Here is a 17414-nt window from a genome sequence, read left to right as displayed (position 1 = left end):
TGACCAGTTAGTTTTGAGATGTTTGTAATTTTGTTTTTAGCGCCTTTGAGGTGCTTTGGTACCATGAGGTGCAAGCATAGTCATAGTACCCTTGAATGAGTGCTCCTGCCAGAGTCGTCAGGGTATTCTTGTTTACCAGTGATGAGATCCGGTACAAGAATCGAATTTATTTCATTTAAATTTATTTATCGAATTTATTACATTGGATGCCATTTTGTCACAGGAAAGATTTGCCTCTAGGATGGAACCCAGGTAGGTAATATCTTCTTTCCTTGTGACAATATTGTCACCCACTGTAACTGAGAAGCCGTCGGTCTTGCTGAGTTTGTTATTTGAACCGAAGAGAATGGACTCTGTTTTGCCCATGTGTAATGATAGTTTGTTATCAGCTAGCCATATGCAGATTTTGCCTAGTTCTGAGCTGAGGGTTTTTTCAACCTGTAACTTGTTCTTGTCAGAGACCAGCAGGGCTGAGTCGTCCGCAAACAGGAACAAGTTGCAGTCACAAGCTGACGACATGTCATTTGCATAAATTAGGAACAGTAGCAGACCTAGTATGCTTCCTTGTGGAACACCACAGCTCACTGTGAGGGGGGGGGATAGGGTACCGTTTACCTCCACCATCTGCTCTCTCCCCTCCAGGTAGGATTGCATCCAGCTCACTGATTGACAAGCTAAAAGCAATTGGTTTTGATAGTCTATCAGAATGGTGTGATTGACAGTGTCGAAGGCCTTTTGTAGGTCCAGCATGACCATGCCGCAGTATTTGCCGGCGTCCACCTCTTGTTTGATGTGGTCGTTTAAATAGAGAAGGCATGTGTCAGTGGAGTGGGATGTTCTGAAGCCAGATTGGAATTCGTAGATTAGATTTTTTCCTGCAAGGTATTTTTCGACCTGTTCGTATACAATTTTTTCCATGACTTTCGAGATGGAGGTAAGGATAGAAACAGGGCGGTAGTTGCCCGGGTCTAATTTGCTGCCCTTTTTGTGCAGGGGTGTTACTCTCGCAATTTTGAAGTCCTTGGGGACGTGTCCCTGTTTTATGGAGAGGTTTATTATGTGTGTGATGACTGGGGTGATGGCTGCTGCTGAGTCTCTGAGGAATTTGGAGGGGATGTTGTCATGGCCAGTGGCCTTGTTAGGTTGGAGGGCGCTCAGTTTTTTGAGTACCTCATCTGTTGTTACCATTTCCAGCTTGAAGTCGGACCCCTAGGTTTTTGTAGTGAGCTACTATGTGTTCTACCCCATAATGCCCTGAGTGGGAGGGTAGTTTGTTTACCAGTGTTGTGGCTATGTTTGTGAAGAAACTGTTTAAGTAATTGGCTACATCCAGCTTGTCTGTGATGAGCGTGTTGTCCGTCTTTATGTTTATGTTTGAGAATCTGGTTTTTAAGTTTTTTACTGCAGCCTAGTTGGTTATTGAGTAATTCCCTAAGTTTATGTAGTTTGTTTTTGTTTTCCTCGGTTTTGTCATTGATGAAATATTTTTTTGCTGTTTTGATCATGGAGTTTACGTCATTTCTTAGTCTGTTTCTTTCCAGTTTGAGTTCAGTCACGTGGGCATGGAGGTCACTGCTCGTGCTTTTGGTAAGCTTTGACTGACTTTTACGAAACTCAGAGCATTTTTTGTGTCTGGTTTTCGTAGCGGTCAGTATTTCAGTGTGCATCCATGGCTCAGCGCGATTTTTTTACCCTGGTGGTTCTTAGGGGGGCCATGTTGTTTAGTATTGTTGAAAATTTGGTTTTGAAACCAAGCCATGTTTCTTCAACCAGTGTACCATTGAGCTCATCTGACCAGTCCAGACTCTCCAGTTCAAGGTTAAAGGCCTCGCCAGAGTAGGTTTTGAGGTCTCTAGATTTGACTGTTTTGTGACAGCCAGCCTTTTGTTTTAGCTTTTTGCGGGTACAGAATATCATATAATGATCACTTAACCCGCATGCTATAACCCCTTTATTGGAGATCTTGGACTTGTCCGAGGTCAGGATGAGGTCAATGGTAGTCTGAGTTGACCCACATACACGTGTGGGTTGGGTGATTAGCTGGCTGAGGCTGTGCAAATCACAAAACCTATTGAAGGATTTGAAGACGGGTGCATCTTTTTGTTGCATATCCGTGTTCCAATCCCCAATACGAATATTTTCTGCATCCTCAGCTCCAGCTAAGCACGCATCCAACACATCATAAAAGCCATTTTGGTCTGGCGGTCTGTAAATTGTGCCGACTAGAACAGATTTAGCCCTTTCAAATAGAATTTCTACAAATAGTTTCAATAGCCTCATGGTCTAGGTCCGTACGGTTGATGAATTTTGTGTCTTTATGAATATACATACAGACACCACCTCCATGCCTGTTCCTGTCATTACGGACTATTATAACTATAATAACTATGTTAATAACTATAATTAATGTTAATAATAACTATGTTGTTATTATTTGGTCCGTGTGGTCCGTAGATGGTAGTGTCTAGTATGTCTAAGCCCACATGTCACTTTACTGTTATAATAACATAACGATTATTCCGTATGATTGTCTACACAGTGTAATGGTGAAGTGCTTTGAGCAGGAGAAATGTATAACTTATAATGTTACAGTATATAAAAAGACGTTTTGTGCAGTAACTGAAGCTGCCACTAGGGGGTGCTGCCGCACCCATCGCACCCCCCCTTCCAACGTGCCTGCACAGCACACCACATATTCCAGCGCATGCCCTCACGTCGCTACAGGTCCATTTTAACCAGACACACAGACACACGCTTCACAAACAGTTTTTTCCCCCACAGCAGTCCGAACACTAAACACCCTGGCCCGCCCCCCCTTTGCACACACGGGCAAGCATCCGTCACTGACTGACACTGTTACATGCGACTGTCCTGTTTGTATTTATCTATTTATTGTGGGGATTGGGAGATGGGAGGGGGGCGTTTGATGTCTGATGTTTCATGTTGATGTCCCAGTGCTTTTAACAGACTGTACCGCAAACAATTACCACCAACCACCGTTGTGTGGCATTAAAAGTATCTTGTCTCTTGTAATTATTAATTCTCTGTAGAATATCTGCAACTCGGGTGTCGGGAGGTAAAGTTCATAATATAGATTAATGTCGTAACGTTTAATGTCCTCAATGAAGCAATTCCAACAAGTAGATTGTGAGTTTCAGCAGAACAGATTAACGTCAGTTAATTTAACAACAATGTGGTGTGCAGTATTGATGTTTATTAAGCTTTCAGCCTACAAACACCAAATGTTTGGTTGGAACAATCTGCATCTGGGTATACCATGTGGAGCTTAACTCTTTCACTACCACACTACATGAGGTTAACCCTTTCACTACCACACTACAGGAGGTTAACCCTTTCACTACTACACTACAGGATGTTAACCCTTTCACTACCACACTACGATGGTTAACCCTTTCACTACCACACTACAGACGGTTAACCCTTTCACTACCACACTACAGACGGTTAACCCTTTCACTACCACACTACAGACGGTTAACCCTTTCACTACCACACAACAGGATATTAACCCTTTCACTACCACACTACAGACTGTTAACCATTTCACTACCACACTACATACGGTTACAGGGGTGTACAGTGCGACATATATCGCACGTGCTACAGCAACAGCGGTCTGTGCGATGGATGGATTTACTTCAATAGCACTGGTGCGATAGGGATTCGGTTCATATAGATACTCTTATTTTGAAAATCCTGTAGCGGGTCTCATTTCTGCCCACGCGCAGCTCCAGCTAGGCTCCGAAAGCTAGCAACGTTCAGGTGCATATGATACTCTTATTTTGAAAACTCTTGTGACAACTCGACGAGTCATATCCGCACTTCTGCAAGCAGAGCAGCGCATTGGTCGGTTGGTGCGCACTGTTGCGTTAACACAGCAGTGCGCCTACACGTCCCGAAATAAGTCCGTGGTGTTTTTTTTTTCTCGCAACGGGTCAAATGCATCTACATGCTTTGCACCGTCGCCATTCCTTTATGCGCACATCGCCCGAAATTAACGTTTATGTACCATTACAATCACTACAACGTTAGCAAGCTAACAAGCTAATCCTGATCAGAGGCAGAGCCAGCAGACAGTGTGGACTGGGGAAAGGGAAATGGGGGGGCACTCTCTCCCCTTCCCTGTGTGTGTGCGTGCGTGCGTTTGGAAAGACGATGAAGTCACTAGTCAGGACTCAGCAGGAGTATATTATAGTAAACTGAGGATGGACAGATAATGTTGATATTCAAATAAACAAGTTTCGAGAGGAGTGGAAGTTTGAAGACAGACTAGACTACAATATGATGCGGGGGTGGTGAGTTGAAACAGTTTGTGTGAATGAATGAAAACTTTATTTAACAGATTGCAGAATGGGTACAATACAGTACGGCTCAATACACACAATTGTTAAGGGGATGCAGACCAGAGAAAGACGTTTGTCTTGTTTACATCAGGGTCCCCCATTGTGTGTGTGTGTGTGTGTCCCAACCGACCCCACTTCTATGTTTCAATAAATTATTTGCATTTAAAACTATTAACGCTGACTCATTCCTTCAGTCCACTCAAAATTATGCTAATATTCCTTATGTTGTTTATGATATTAATTGAAAATAGCATATGAGAGTATCATAGTAATAATAACACATGGCGATATACTAAATGACAGCCAAACATGGCACTGCAACTAAATAACACAAATACAATAGGCACATTTGTTACGTTTTATACTTGTGCTACAAGATTTTGGCCTGTGCTACAAAACTATCAACCTCTGTAGCACCAGTGCTATGTGCAAAAAAAAGTTAACGTACAGCCCTGGGTTAACCCTTTCACTACCACACTACAGACTGTTAACTCTTTCACTACCACACTACAGACGGTTAACCCTTTCACTACCACACCACAACAAGGTTAACCTTCTGTAATGTGGTAAAGGAAGACGCCAGTGGTGCTTAACACATTGGTTGACAGCAGGGGGTGCACGATTTATCGCTTAGATGCCACCACTCTAATCAATGAGGACGAGCACATTTGCGAACGCATAAACTATATCTTAAATTATGGCTGTGTCTAATACGCCCGTCGCTTATCAATGACTTGCTTGCAGTCAACATGTACGAAACTGATTGTTTTTTCATCAGTACATTTCCGTTTTGAAGATTTCTAGTGATTCCAGAAAAATCCGCGAAAATAGCTCTTTAGTGGAAATGTGGAATACACAAAACACGTTGTAATTTTTTGGCCTATTTATGAATCGTTTTCAAATAAACGCTAGATTATCGATAGTATATGTGTACTTATGCACGCTAGAGAAGCGGGCTGAAAAATCGATTATCTATGCCCTGCCTGGCGCTAACGTTACGCACACACATACACACATATGAGACACGTTGTGAACGCTGTGAAAAAATGCTCTGATTAACCCAATAGTGGTCAAATAAAGTCCTTACCTCACATCAGATGTTCTGCAAAAAGATGAATCCAATTCCTGATTGCCATTCCAAATATCGATCGCGTTTATTGATCCAACGTTATACCTCGAAACACATAAACAACGCTTCTTCCAGTTCCCTCAGTGGATGCAATAGTCTCAGGTTACATTGCCTCAGAAGTAAAATGTGGAGCCCAGAGTTCTTTTTTCTGATGCATTCCCATTGACTCCATTCCAATGGGTGCAATACCATCCGGGAGACGATAGGGGGCGGTATTTGCCCTTTTCGAGCTCGGAGCCAGTCCCAATGATAACGTGAGGCTGGATGGATGAAAAATTAATGGATATCACTAATAAAAGAAATAACTATTAAATAACGAGATTTCTCGTCATTGGCACCTAACGCATGGCGGCCAACAACGAGATTTCTCGTCGTTGGCACCCAATGTGTTAAAAGCCAACATTATGAGAAATGCGCTTGGCGTCTTCTCCAGAGTCAGACGTGCGTTCACTCTAAACTATCCGGCTGCAAGCTAGTCCAGCTTAGCACAAATTAATGGATGTGAATGCGGAGCGGCTAGCCTCGTTTAAAACCTCTATGCAGCCGCTTCCATTCATTTGTCGGATAGTGTTGCCTCTTTTTCTACACTAGAATCTTTAAACTATTTAATGGGTTGTAACTAGTGCTGTCAGCTGTCAATCGATTAAAATATTGAATCTGATTAATTGCATGATTGTCCATAGTTAACTCGCGATTAATTGCAAATTAATCAGTTTTTTCTTTTTTTGTATCTACCTTAACCCATTCTCTGCCACGCTTATATCCATTGCTGTTTGATCTCTGCCAGCACTGTAAGTCTATGGAGATGTTCACCTTCTTTGCAGGGCTATAACTTTTTAAATTGTATTGCTAAATTGACATTACTATGGCCCATTCAACATCGATTATCTATCGTTCAGGATGTAGGAACGTTTTACTTTTTCATTCACACATTCATACGAAAATACCGTCTAGAGTATAAATATGTTTTTATCGTTTTCTGCAGTATTTCCCAGAACGTGAGATATAGGCACAAATGCATAATTAGATCATCAAATGCAGTTTGATACCGATCGACGCTATATTAAAAATGTCAACTGTACATGGTCCTAAACGTTATGACTGATCATGCGTGGGTGAACGGAGGGGGGGGGGGTCGTTTATAATTCCGTGATAGTCGTTGGATGCTTCATGTAGTATGGGTGATATATTATTGATCAGAGCAGTTTGTGTCGAAAATTATAAACAAAAACGCTGAAACTCACGTCAGTCTCCTCGTACCGTTGGGCGATGAGAGTGGAGCAAACAGATCCCAGTTATGTGGTGGGGATCTAGGCGTTCCATTTCCGGTTTGTATATTACTAATACACGCCCAAATCATGTAGATTATTGAGTTATGGCAAAGATCCATATCCACGGTGTGTGTATTGAGTCCCGCAACGATAAACGAGTGGCCGGACAGAATAGGGAGACGCACCGGGATCACAAGAGATCCACTTCCGGTTGCAACTCGCCGATCAGCCACCAGGTGGCAGTATTGAAGCGTTGCAGAGTTGTGCTGGCTCACACAGCATCCGACAAGGCTCCGTGAGTGAAATATGAATACCATGGTGAAATTATGATCAGAATCACGTCGTACGCCGTTATTGGCAGAATTCGCATGAACTTGAAACCCGTTGTACGACGTTATTGGTGGGGAAAGGGTTAAACTGATCTTTTTCAAGTTCCAAATTTTAATACTCTTATCAACATGAGTCAACAAATGCTTGCTTTATGCAGCCATTTAACACAAAAGGTTGACCCTCATGCCTTGCAAATTCAAAACAGAGTGATGCACAAAATAACTTAAAAGAAAATAACAATTTAAAACAATGAATAAAGTGTGCATGAAATAATGGGGGAAAGAAAACGTTAGGAACTTGTTACATTCACCCACACAAGGGTTGAGTAATCACCTCCCCCTCTCACACACACACTCTCCCAGCTCTCTTTCTCTCTTGCCCCTTCCTCATCTCTCTCAACCCCCCTCTCTCTCTCTCTATCTCTCACACACACACACTTCAGAAAAAAACATAGTATCAATGAGAGCACCAATAATACACCTGAGGTGAAGTCTAGAAAAAAGTAAAAAATAAATAAATAAATACATTTCTTAACACATTCGGGGCCATTGGGATGCGTCCAATAAATCTCTAGAGCAGTGGTTCTCAAACTTTTTACACCAAGAACCACCTGAGAACGTAGCTGGCTCTCCAAGTACCACCATATAACCGGCGTTAAAATACAGTCTATTCAGCTATGCACAGTTCACGCAGGAGGCAAATGTATTCCTAATACCATTATTTATTGTTAACTTTTGTCAGACACAGCCACAATGTACAAAGGGTTAGCACTAGAACTAGCAAACGCTTCCACACAACTCATACAATGCAAGCGGCATTGAGAACATATTAACTAACATTCTCACATAGCAAGTGAGAAAATTAAGAACAACTGTATTTCAGCAAATGTACTTAATTCTCTCGCTCTCGCTCTCGCTCTCGCTCTCGCTCTCTCTCTCTCTCTCACACAGCAAGCAATTGTCCGTCATTCTCTCTCTCTCTCACACTCACACTTTACCCTTTAAATGCCAGTGTTTGTGATGGGCATCACAAATTATTGTAAGAAAGAAAAGAAAACGCATATTCAATACATTTTTGAATGTTTACCCTTTAAATGCCAGTTTGTGTGATGGCATCACAAATTATTGTAAAAAAAACACACAAAGTTAAATATTTTCAATATATCAAATGCAAAGTACATTTTTCTGGGGGAGATTATTACAGGCTAGGCATGTGTCAATGATTAGCAGCAACACAGATTTTGATGGATTTTTTGTAATGTCAGATTTAACACCAACTCTTTTCAGAAAAGTGGGAGTATTTAATTTTTTATCTGACATTACAAAAAGAAATGGTTATAATCAGGGCTGAAGTTGAATTAAAGATTTATGACTGTTTAGACTGCATTACGCTCTGTCACAGTGATCTCCTGGTTGTTCCCCACTTAGGTTATCTAACTATCGCGCCGCCGCAACCAGAAACACATTCTTTTTTTTTTGCTTTTTTGTAAATGTGTTCAAGTACCACCAGCAGTACCACCAAGTACCAGTTTGAGAACCACTGCTCTAGAGGACCGGCAAATGTAAACAGACGTGGGGCTGTTTGTAGAGCTAAATCTATACTTGATAGTATTGCTATCTGTCCATTCTCATTGTCAATTGAGTCCATAAACCGTCCCTTCAAAATGGCTTAAAGAAAAAAAATGTCATCAATACGTTCTCATTTTATAGCGCCGTGAATATAAGCGTTATACGGGATTTGGTCTAGTATATTTTCTGGAAGGCTAGATAAAGGGCTAATAGCTGCTAACGTTATTTCCAATGGCATTTCCGTTATACAGATGCTACAGTTAAAACTCAAACTGCATATGATCGGCACGATCCTCAAGCATGTATGCATGAAAGGGGGGGGGGGGGGGCGGGGGACGTTGTTTCTTATTATTGATTACTAGGGGTGTAACGCTACGCGGATACGTACTGTACCGCCTCAATGTGGTCCTCCGGTACAGTACGCGCTGTGCACCGAACGATTGCAGCGGTATGGAACCCTTTTTTTGCGGAACTTAAATCCCCCCGGCCCTAATATAACATGCACAACTAACCGGATGTTGTTTGTTCATCCCACGCAGCGCGCAGCTACACTGAACGAGAGCTGTAATTCAGCATAGCATATTAGCCTTAGTATGGCGAGTCAATACTAACTGACCAGCCAGAGCTAGAAGATGCTCCCACAACATTCAAGTCTCCCGTTTGGGATCATTTCGGATTCCCAGTTAACCACAGTAATGGACAAAGACCGGTGGATCGCACTAAAGCTACGTGCCGGCTAGCCCCTTTCGTGACTGTGATGCAAGCCTTGCATCACAGTCACGAAAGGGGCTACGTTGCCGGCATTGTTCAACTTTATTGCAAACTTTATCACGCATTTGAAACGGCATCACCCTAATGTGAATATCACTGGTACACCGAAAAAGCAAACTCAGCTCCCCGTGGCATTCAAGCAGCATCTCGCTATTAATTCAGACCGGGCCAAAGCAATAACAAACGCCATATGTGTTTTTATAGCAGCAGATCTGCGACCATACTCCGTTGTCGAGAACACAGGGTTTAAGCACATGTTAAAAGTAATAGAGCCCCGCTACCTAGTTCCCTCTCGTCCGTATTTCAGCCAGCAAGTCATACCAGCTCTGTATAAACTAGCCCCTTTCGTGACTGTAGCAAGCCCTGCCCCTGTATTCAAGCAGGGCTTGCTCATGAAAGGGGCTCTGTATAAACAAGCACACGCTACAGTTGTCCAAGGCATCTGCTATATAATAATCTTCAGATTTACATTAAGTGGTATTAGTAGGTTACAGCAGTAAGCATTAGTTTGCTCAGTAAATTATGGCCAATTCGTTTTATATTGTTTAATGCAGTTAAATAAATAAATAGATAAATGAAAAGCAATTTTTTTTTACTGTACCGAAAATAATACAGAACCGTGACTTCAAAACCGAGGTACGTACCGAACCGTGGATTTTGTGTACAGTTACACCCCTATTGATTACCAATAACCGTGTTCGTCTAACTAGCCACATAGGCCGATTTGTATCGTATTCATAACAAGGCTCGATCGGGCTGTAATTTACGTGAAAAAGATCTTACCATGAGCCGGTTGGATCCCCCCGAGCATTTCCCCGTTATCGATCGCCATCTGGTAGATCGATATGTCCATTGACTGATGATAAATCCCCTTATTGCATAGTGAAATCCGCAATTCAAAACGTATCCCGTGCAACAGACGATAGCTATCGCTTCAGATGAGTAGAAAACTACATTAGAGATCCAAAAAAAATAAAGACAACTTCTGCCACAGGGAACACTCTATTATCGCGATAGCGCCCCTAAGAGGATCTGGCCGGTATTGCACGTTGGCGAATTTAAAGAGTAGGGTAAATCTGCAGTGCCGCTCGGCGACCTCGGTTATTAAAATGGAATAAAAGCTATTAAAATGGAATAAAAGCAATAACAACTTGCCACAGATATATCCATGCTTCTGTCCACAACGGGTGGAATCGAAACACGGAGATCTCCGTGGTTGGGCGCCATTGTGTTAAAAGTTAATCGTGAGTTTAAAAAAAAATTGTGCCGTTAATAGAATTGGGCGTTAACGCGTTAATACCGTGTTAACTTTGACAGCCTTGTAACAAATTTTTATTATTTACATCGTATACATTCATGTTGGAACTCATTTCATTGTAATGTTTTAAATTATTTACATCGTATACATGTTGGAACTAATTTGATAGTGTTTATTTTAATTATTTACATCGTATACATTCATGTTGGAACTCATTTGATAGTAATGTTTATTTCCTCAAGCGTGCTAAAGATTCGAGATGAGCTGAACAGTGGTTTACCGTCTGCAGTAGTTGAGGATTTTTCCATTACTGCTCAACGAAACAACAATGTGAGTATTGCTTCTTTACTTACTGACCTACATGTATGACCTCACTGACCAGGCTACATGTATGACCTCACTGACCAGGCTACATGTATGACCTCACTGACAACATTTTCATTTAGCTGAATGCTTTTATCCAAAGCGACTTACAAGTTCTGTACGACAAGTCATCAGGAAGGGCACAACTATCAGCTGAGTAACAATGTTCATCAAAGTGTTGAGTGCTACAGTATAGGTTAGTTTATTAGGACAAGTGCATGACAGTAAGGTTAGTTAGGGTTAGATAAGACATCCCACAAGGAACACATGGCAGCCGCCCGTCGCTAGTTGTTGTTTTTTTGCTAGTATGGTCGTGAAATTGGTCTACAATTGTTCTCTGTGGTATTATATCAAAGCAGGGTAGCTGGACCAGCACTCACAGGTTCAATGTTTTTTAATGGCAGCCTGAATAAAAAGCAGACATGTTTCGGACAATGTCCTTCTTCAGTGGTATGGCTAGCACTGGAAATACATTCAAGGTGATGGTTAAATACACCTGGCAGGTAATACTCTGTGGTATTAAAGATTTCTTAAATTGAACTTGTTGAAACTTGCAGATACTCTTGAGTGTTTACATGAACGCCACTAGTTTATCTGGGTATTAACACATTGGTCGCCAAGAATGAGTTAAGCCGTTTTTGCCCGCCATGCGTTGAACGCCAAGAACGACTTGCGCCTTTTTTTTGGATCAATATTTAATTTTTTCGCCATGGCATTCATAATTCTTCCAGCCAACCTCCGGACTGCAGTGGGACCCTGTATGAGATTGCAACGCCTCAATACCACCGCCTGGTGGATGGTCGGGCGAGTTACACTCTCGCCAAAACCGGAAGTGCCGATCAGTGCGTCAAGGAAATCCCTCCGGCAGTCATATCTTGTTACGTGGCTCCAGACAAACACTATAGTGCATTTGGATCGCTTTCTAAACTTAATAATCGATATGATTTTGGCGTTTATTGCGCCATACAAACCGGAAATGGATCTAGGAGATCGGCGTCAAATAATTGGGATCTTTTTCCTCCAGTCTCATCGGCGAACGGTAAGAGGACAGTAACGTTATTTTCAGCCCGATTGTTTATTCATTTCACTGCAAACCATCTGATCAATATATCATACTAAATAAAGCCGTTACTGATGATCAAGGAATTATAAACGATCCCCCCCCCCCCCCCCTTTCCTTCACGCATAATGTATACCGATCATATACATTTTAATTTTTTAATATAGCGTTTATAGGAAAGAAACGCCAATCGATAATCTATCGTATGCTTCAGGGCCTATAACTACTGTTTTTGGAATTACAGCAGAAAAGATTAAAAACATACTTATATTCTCGACGCTATTAACCCTTTATCTGCCAGGGATTATTCTGATCTTAATCACCTCTCTGCCACCACTGTAAGTCTATGGAGATGTTCCCCTTCTTTGCAGGGCTATAACCTTTTAAATTGTATTGCTAAATTGACATTACTATGGCCCATTTAACGTCAAGTATCTATCATTTAGGATGTAGCAACGTTCTACTTTTTCATTCACATATTCATACTAAAATACGGTCTAAAGTATAAATATGTTTTTATCGTTTTCTGCAGCATTCTGCAGAACGTGAGTTATAGCCATAAATACATATATTAGATCATCAAATGTAGTTTGATACCGATTGACGTCAGATAAAAAATGTAAATTGTACAAGGTCCTAAACGTCATGCCTCATCATCTGCTGGTGACCGGAGGGGGGGGGGGGGGGGTTTATAAGTCCGTGGCCGACGTTAAATCATTTATGTAGTATGGGCGATATATAGATCAGAGCAGTTTATATGGATAATAATAATCAAACACGCTGAAACTCACTGCAGCTTCCTCTGACCGTTGGGTGATCAACGTGGAGCAGAAAGATCGCTATTATGGGATGTTGATATATGCAATCCATTTCCAGGTTGTATAATACTAGATACGTCCAAATCATGTTGTTTATCGAGTTATTGGCAACGGATCGCTATCCAGTGTATCAAGCGAAATATGGGTGAGCACCACTTCCGGTCACTTCCGGTTTTGGCGATTCGCTATCGGCCATCCCCCCAAAAATTGCAGGACCAGGTGCGAGATGAAACAATGTTGCAACTCACACACACACACACACACACACACACACACACACACACAGACGCTAACAGCAGGCCATGTTGGGGGAGGACAGCATGTACTGATGTACCGTTGCACATCTAAATCACCTCGTATTGCAAAAATATTTTGCATGTATTGTTTTTACATGGATGGTAACACTTTTAGCACCCATACAAATCAATACGCTGGAAATGTGTATTTTGATGCACCCTAGCTAACATTGAAGTGGATGGTGGGCATTCAAGCACTAAATCGTGCGCCCCCTGCTGGCACTGAAAGTGTTAAGCATGTTTTCTTAAGCATCTTCTAGAAAGATCTGTATCCTAGTGGTGGACGGTATTTGGTATACGGTATAAACGGTATGAATTTGCGCTACGGTATGGATTTTGACTACCTTGTGACCGGTAGACTAGAGCAGCTAGTCACAGCAGTAGTAATGACGTTAACGTTACTTGACGATTCACTCGACGTTTGCAGTGGTCGTTGCATAGTGTTTAATTGTACTGAGTTTTTCTCCACTTGTTCACGGACCTTGTCATATAGTTTTGGCATTTTAAGGAGGCTGAGAGGAGACTTGCTTTAGCACAGCAATGGGCTAACGTTAGCCGCTAAGATAACGTTCTAATGTGAGGAAGGGGGGGGGGGGGGGGGGGCTTGACAACAAAGGTTCAAAGATAACTTCACATTCATTCCATAATAACGTAGAATACACATTTACAGACTTTTTTAATATGGCCATTTGCATGTTCTTGGTATCTGATTCTAGGGACATCTATGGATCTCAGGGAATGTATTCACAGTGTCAGAAATACTGTGTCTGTTACTAGGCTTGAGTAAATTGTAATGAGCCAAATGAGCATTTTTTTTTAATCTTTGACTGTGAATAACACCATGCTAAAATTTACCAGACCGGAAAAATCTAAGCAAATTAATAAATGGAAGATTATTAAAACGGAAGGTTTTGTAGATACAGTACTGAATTCTGCCATCCGGACACATGCAATTTGAAATATGATTATAGAATATCAGACATATTACATCCTGTAATTAATTAGATTTAATTTAAAGAAATTTTTTGAATCGCAGGTGGCGATAAGAGATATCTCGAATACCATGACCATAATTATGGTTCCTCTCCATTTGGGTGTAACGGTTCCAGTGAAACGGCATGTGCAATACCGGGGCACTGGCCCCCCAACGGCACCATAATTAATGTTTAACACCCATATTTACCCTGCGACGACGTGTCTACAATCATCCTGGCTTGGACGGAGGTGCGTGGTTTGTTGTGTTGTCATTGAGGAGAGGAAGAGGTGATTCCATTTCCTTAGGAGATTGCTTATTCATGGTCCTGTCGTAGGGCATTTCAAGATGCAGGATTAGTTAGTCCGGTAAAAATGAAACATAATTATGTCCTTAATGTTTCTGCTGTGCCGCTGATGTTTTTTTGTGAAGCACCTTTTGTAAACTATTTATAGATGTATCTGAAATGAGAGGCGGCTGGGTGGCGCAGCGGACATTGCGCTCGTCACCAACGCATGAGACACCGGGTTCAAATCCGGCTGGCGGCGTTGCCGCCGGCTTGGGCCGGCCGTCATACTAACTCAATTGGCAGAGTTAGCGGGTGGAAGTCGATGGGTAGTAATCTGGACGTTGTGGACAGCGACTCCTACAGGTCGGTTGGGGGACGCCTGCACGGCAGAGACAGGAAATGGTGGGGGTAGTGTGAGCCTTCCACACGTTACACCTCGCCAATGAGAGTCCGCGCTGGCAGGTGAAAAGATGTGACATGCTGCCTCCTCGTGTATCGGAGGGGACACATGATGCAAGGCTTCTATCCTCCCTACAACTGGCCAGTGGGGGGCATATGCAAGCAACGTTCAAGACAGGGGAGGGAGAATTGGCACAGAGAAATTGGGATGGGAGAAAAATAGAAAAAGTGGATACAAAAAAATGATGTATCTGAAATGAAGTAAGGGGAAAAAACACTAACCTTCTTACTGTCTTATACTATCATGCACTCTTCCTACTATACTAACATGTCTCTACTACTATGCATTCAACACTGTTTGATGCACATTGTTACTCAGCTGATAGAGTTGTACCTTTCCTGCCTACTTGTCGTACAGTACTTGTAAGTCGCTTTGGATAAAAGCGTCGCTAAATGACTGTTAAATGTAGATTATTATAAGTATATCCTTAGAAACGTCACTTCCTGATGTCTAGTGTAATATGATGTGGTGACTGTGTCCACCTCCAGGCTGCCTCCCAGGTCAGCGTCACCGCTCCGGCCGCACGGTGAGAGGAGGTTTCACCAGCTGGATGACGACCCTGAGCAAGAGGTACCTAGATTTGATTTGATTTTAAATCTTTATTTCGAAACATGTAAATAAATACAAACAATATAAAAATCAAAATAAATCATTGATCTCAAAGAAATTAAATAATAAAGTAAACAAAAGCAAAACATAACTCAATTTACATGTTCGAAAAGGAGTAGGAAGAAGTATACACTTATTTAATCCTACCCTTTTCCACTACTCAAATGAGTGTACTAATTTAAAACCTTACAAAACAAATGTATACATATGCAAAACAAAAATGATATGTAAAACATGAAAGAAATAAAATAAAAATGTAAACACCCCGTGAATCTCATCCTTTCCTCATCCTGTAATGCCCCTCTATGAATTGAAAATGGGAGACCCTGATGTAAACGAGACAAACGTCTTCTCTGGTCTGCATCCCTTAACAATTGTGTGTGTATTGAGCCGTACTGTATTGTACCCATTCTGCAATCTGTTAAATAAAGTTTTCATTCATACCTCGTGAACATCATTTCCTTATAATTCATTTTGAATTGTCTCATATTTGGACATTGCTTTAGCGCCACATTCAGTCATCATCAAATAGATGATGATGATGATTCAAGCTTTCTTCACTAATGCTCTTGTAACTGTGCCCTTTGGTACGCTGTCCCATTGGCCTATCAAGTCCCGCCCTCTTTTCTTGATCCTCCAATCACAAAAATCTGTTGCTTCCCTTGCGATGGGTCAATATGATATGATGTATATAAGCTTACTGTAATTGCGTCCTGTGGACCAGTAGCTTTTGTTTGTTGGGTGCACAAGCCCTCTTGCGTTCCTTGTGTAATATTCCTTTACTCCATTTACGATGAACCAGCTTACTGGCATAGATTATCTAGCGTGCAGACGGCATGTTTTGTCTGGAACCACTTTAACCCTTTCACTGCCACACTACAGAAGGTTAACCCTTTACTATCACACTACCGACGGTCAGGGCCGCCTCAGGGGGTGTGCGAGCAGTGCGGTCGCACAGGGCCTCGCGGGAAGGGGGGCCTCGCAAAATAAAAAATTTAATTTTATTTTTTTTTTTTTGTGCGAGGCCCCCCTTCCCGCGAGGCCCTTTTTCATCACAGACCTAAAATCTAGTTTTGCTTATATGCTTATATATTTCACATTAGACACGTTTGTAGAATGTGTCTGACTTGTTCCTGGGTCTGCAGAGCTCTGGGCTCTGCAGCAGACATACTATTGGTTTCAACGAAGGGAGTGGTTATTTACATCATGTGTAGTACGCCGGCGCGCGTCAGCTGCGTTTGACTATTTCGCGCGTGCAGCTTTTGACTATTATGCTTAGTTATGCCAGCCAAGACGAGAGGTCGGTCAAGACTCATTATCAGTCGGTCGGTCACCAAGGAACGTTTAAATCTCGCACAGGGCCTCGCATTTCTCCAGGCGGCCCTGCGACGGTTACCTGAAGAGCACGTTTTAAATGTGGAATCACCCTTTCCCCTCCGTAGATCTTCCGCACGGTGGTGTACGAGGACGAGCTGGACCTGCTGGCGGTGGTGGAGGTGACTCAGGGGGAGGAGGGGGAGGGCGTGGCCCACATCAGGCTGCACGACAACGACACGGGTCGGCTGCTGAGGAAGATCCCCCTGGAGGAGCCGTGGGACGAGGTGAGGCGTCTCAACGGAAGCCGTTCTGTGAAACTAAAAATAACAGCCCAGGCTTTTATTTGCTTCAGTCATATAGGGAGGTGTAGTCTGACGTCACGTAGGGCTGGGCGATATGGCCAAAAATAATATCACGATAACGATATGATAATGTTATCATATCACTCTGTTATAAGTATTACATACAATAGGTGCATGTTTATTTTTGCAGCAATAATTTGTCGTTGCCGCCATCTTTAGTGTTGCATCCCCTCACA

General features: G+C 42.2%; 1 protein-coding gene across 1 annotated transcript in view; it reads left to right on the top strand.

The window, feature by feature from the left end:
- dcaf17 (ddb1 and cul4 associated factor 17) overlaps nt 1-17414 on the top strand; it is a gene marked incomplete at both ends in the record, with an annotated part of 56989 nt that overhangs the window by 38928 nt on the left and 647 nt on the right. The window contains 5 exon segments of the mRNA XM_084311324.1: nt 10934-11021; nt 15439-15460; nt 15463-15477; nt 15480-15520; nt 17002-17160. Coding sequence (XP_084167450.1) covers nt 10934-11021; nt 15439-15460; nt 15463-15477; nt 15480-15520; nt 17002-17160 — 325 coding nt within the window.

Source organism: Notolepis coatsorum, assembly GCF_963971535.1.
Source record: "Notolepis coatsorum genome assembly, chromosome: 3".
NCBI classification, from domain to species: domain Eukaryota; kingdom Metazoa; phylum Chordata; class Actinopteri; order Aulopiformes; family Paralepididae; genus Notolepis; species Notolepis coatsorum.
This window is presented reverse-complemented; position numbering and strand designations above follow the sequence as displayed.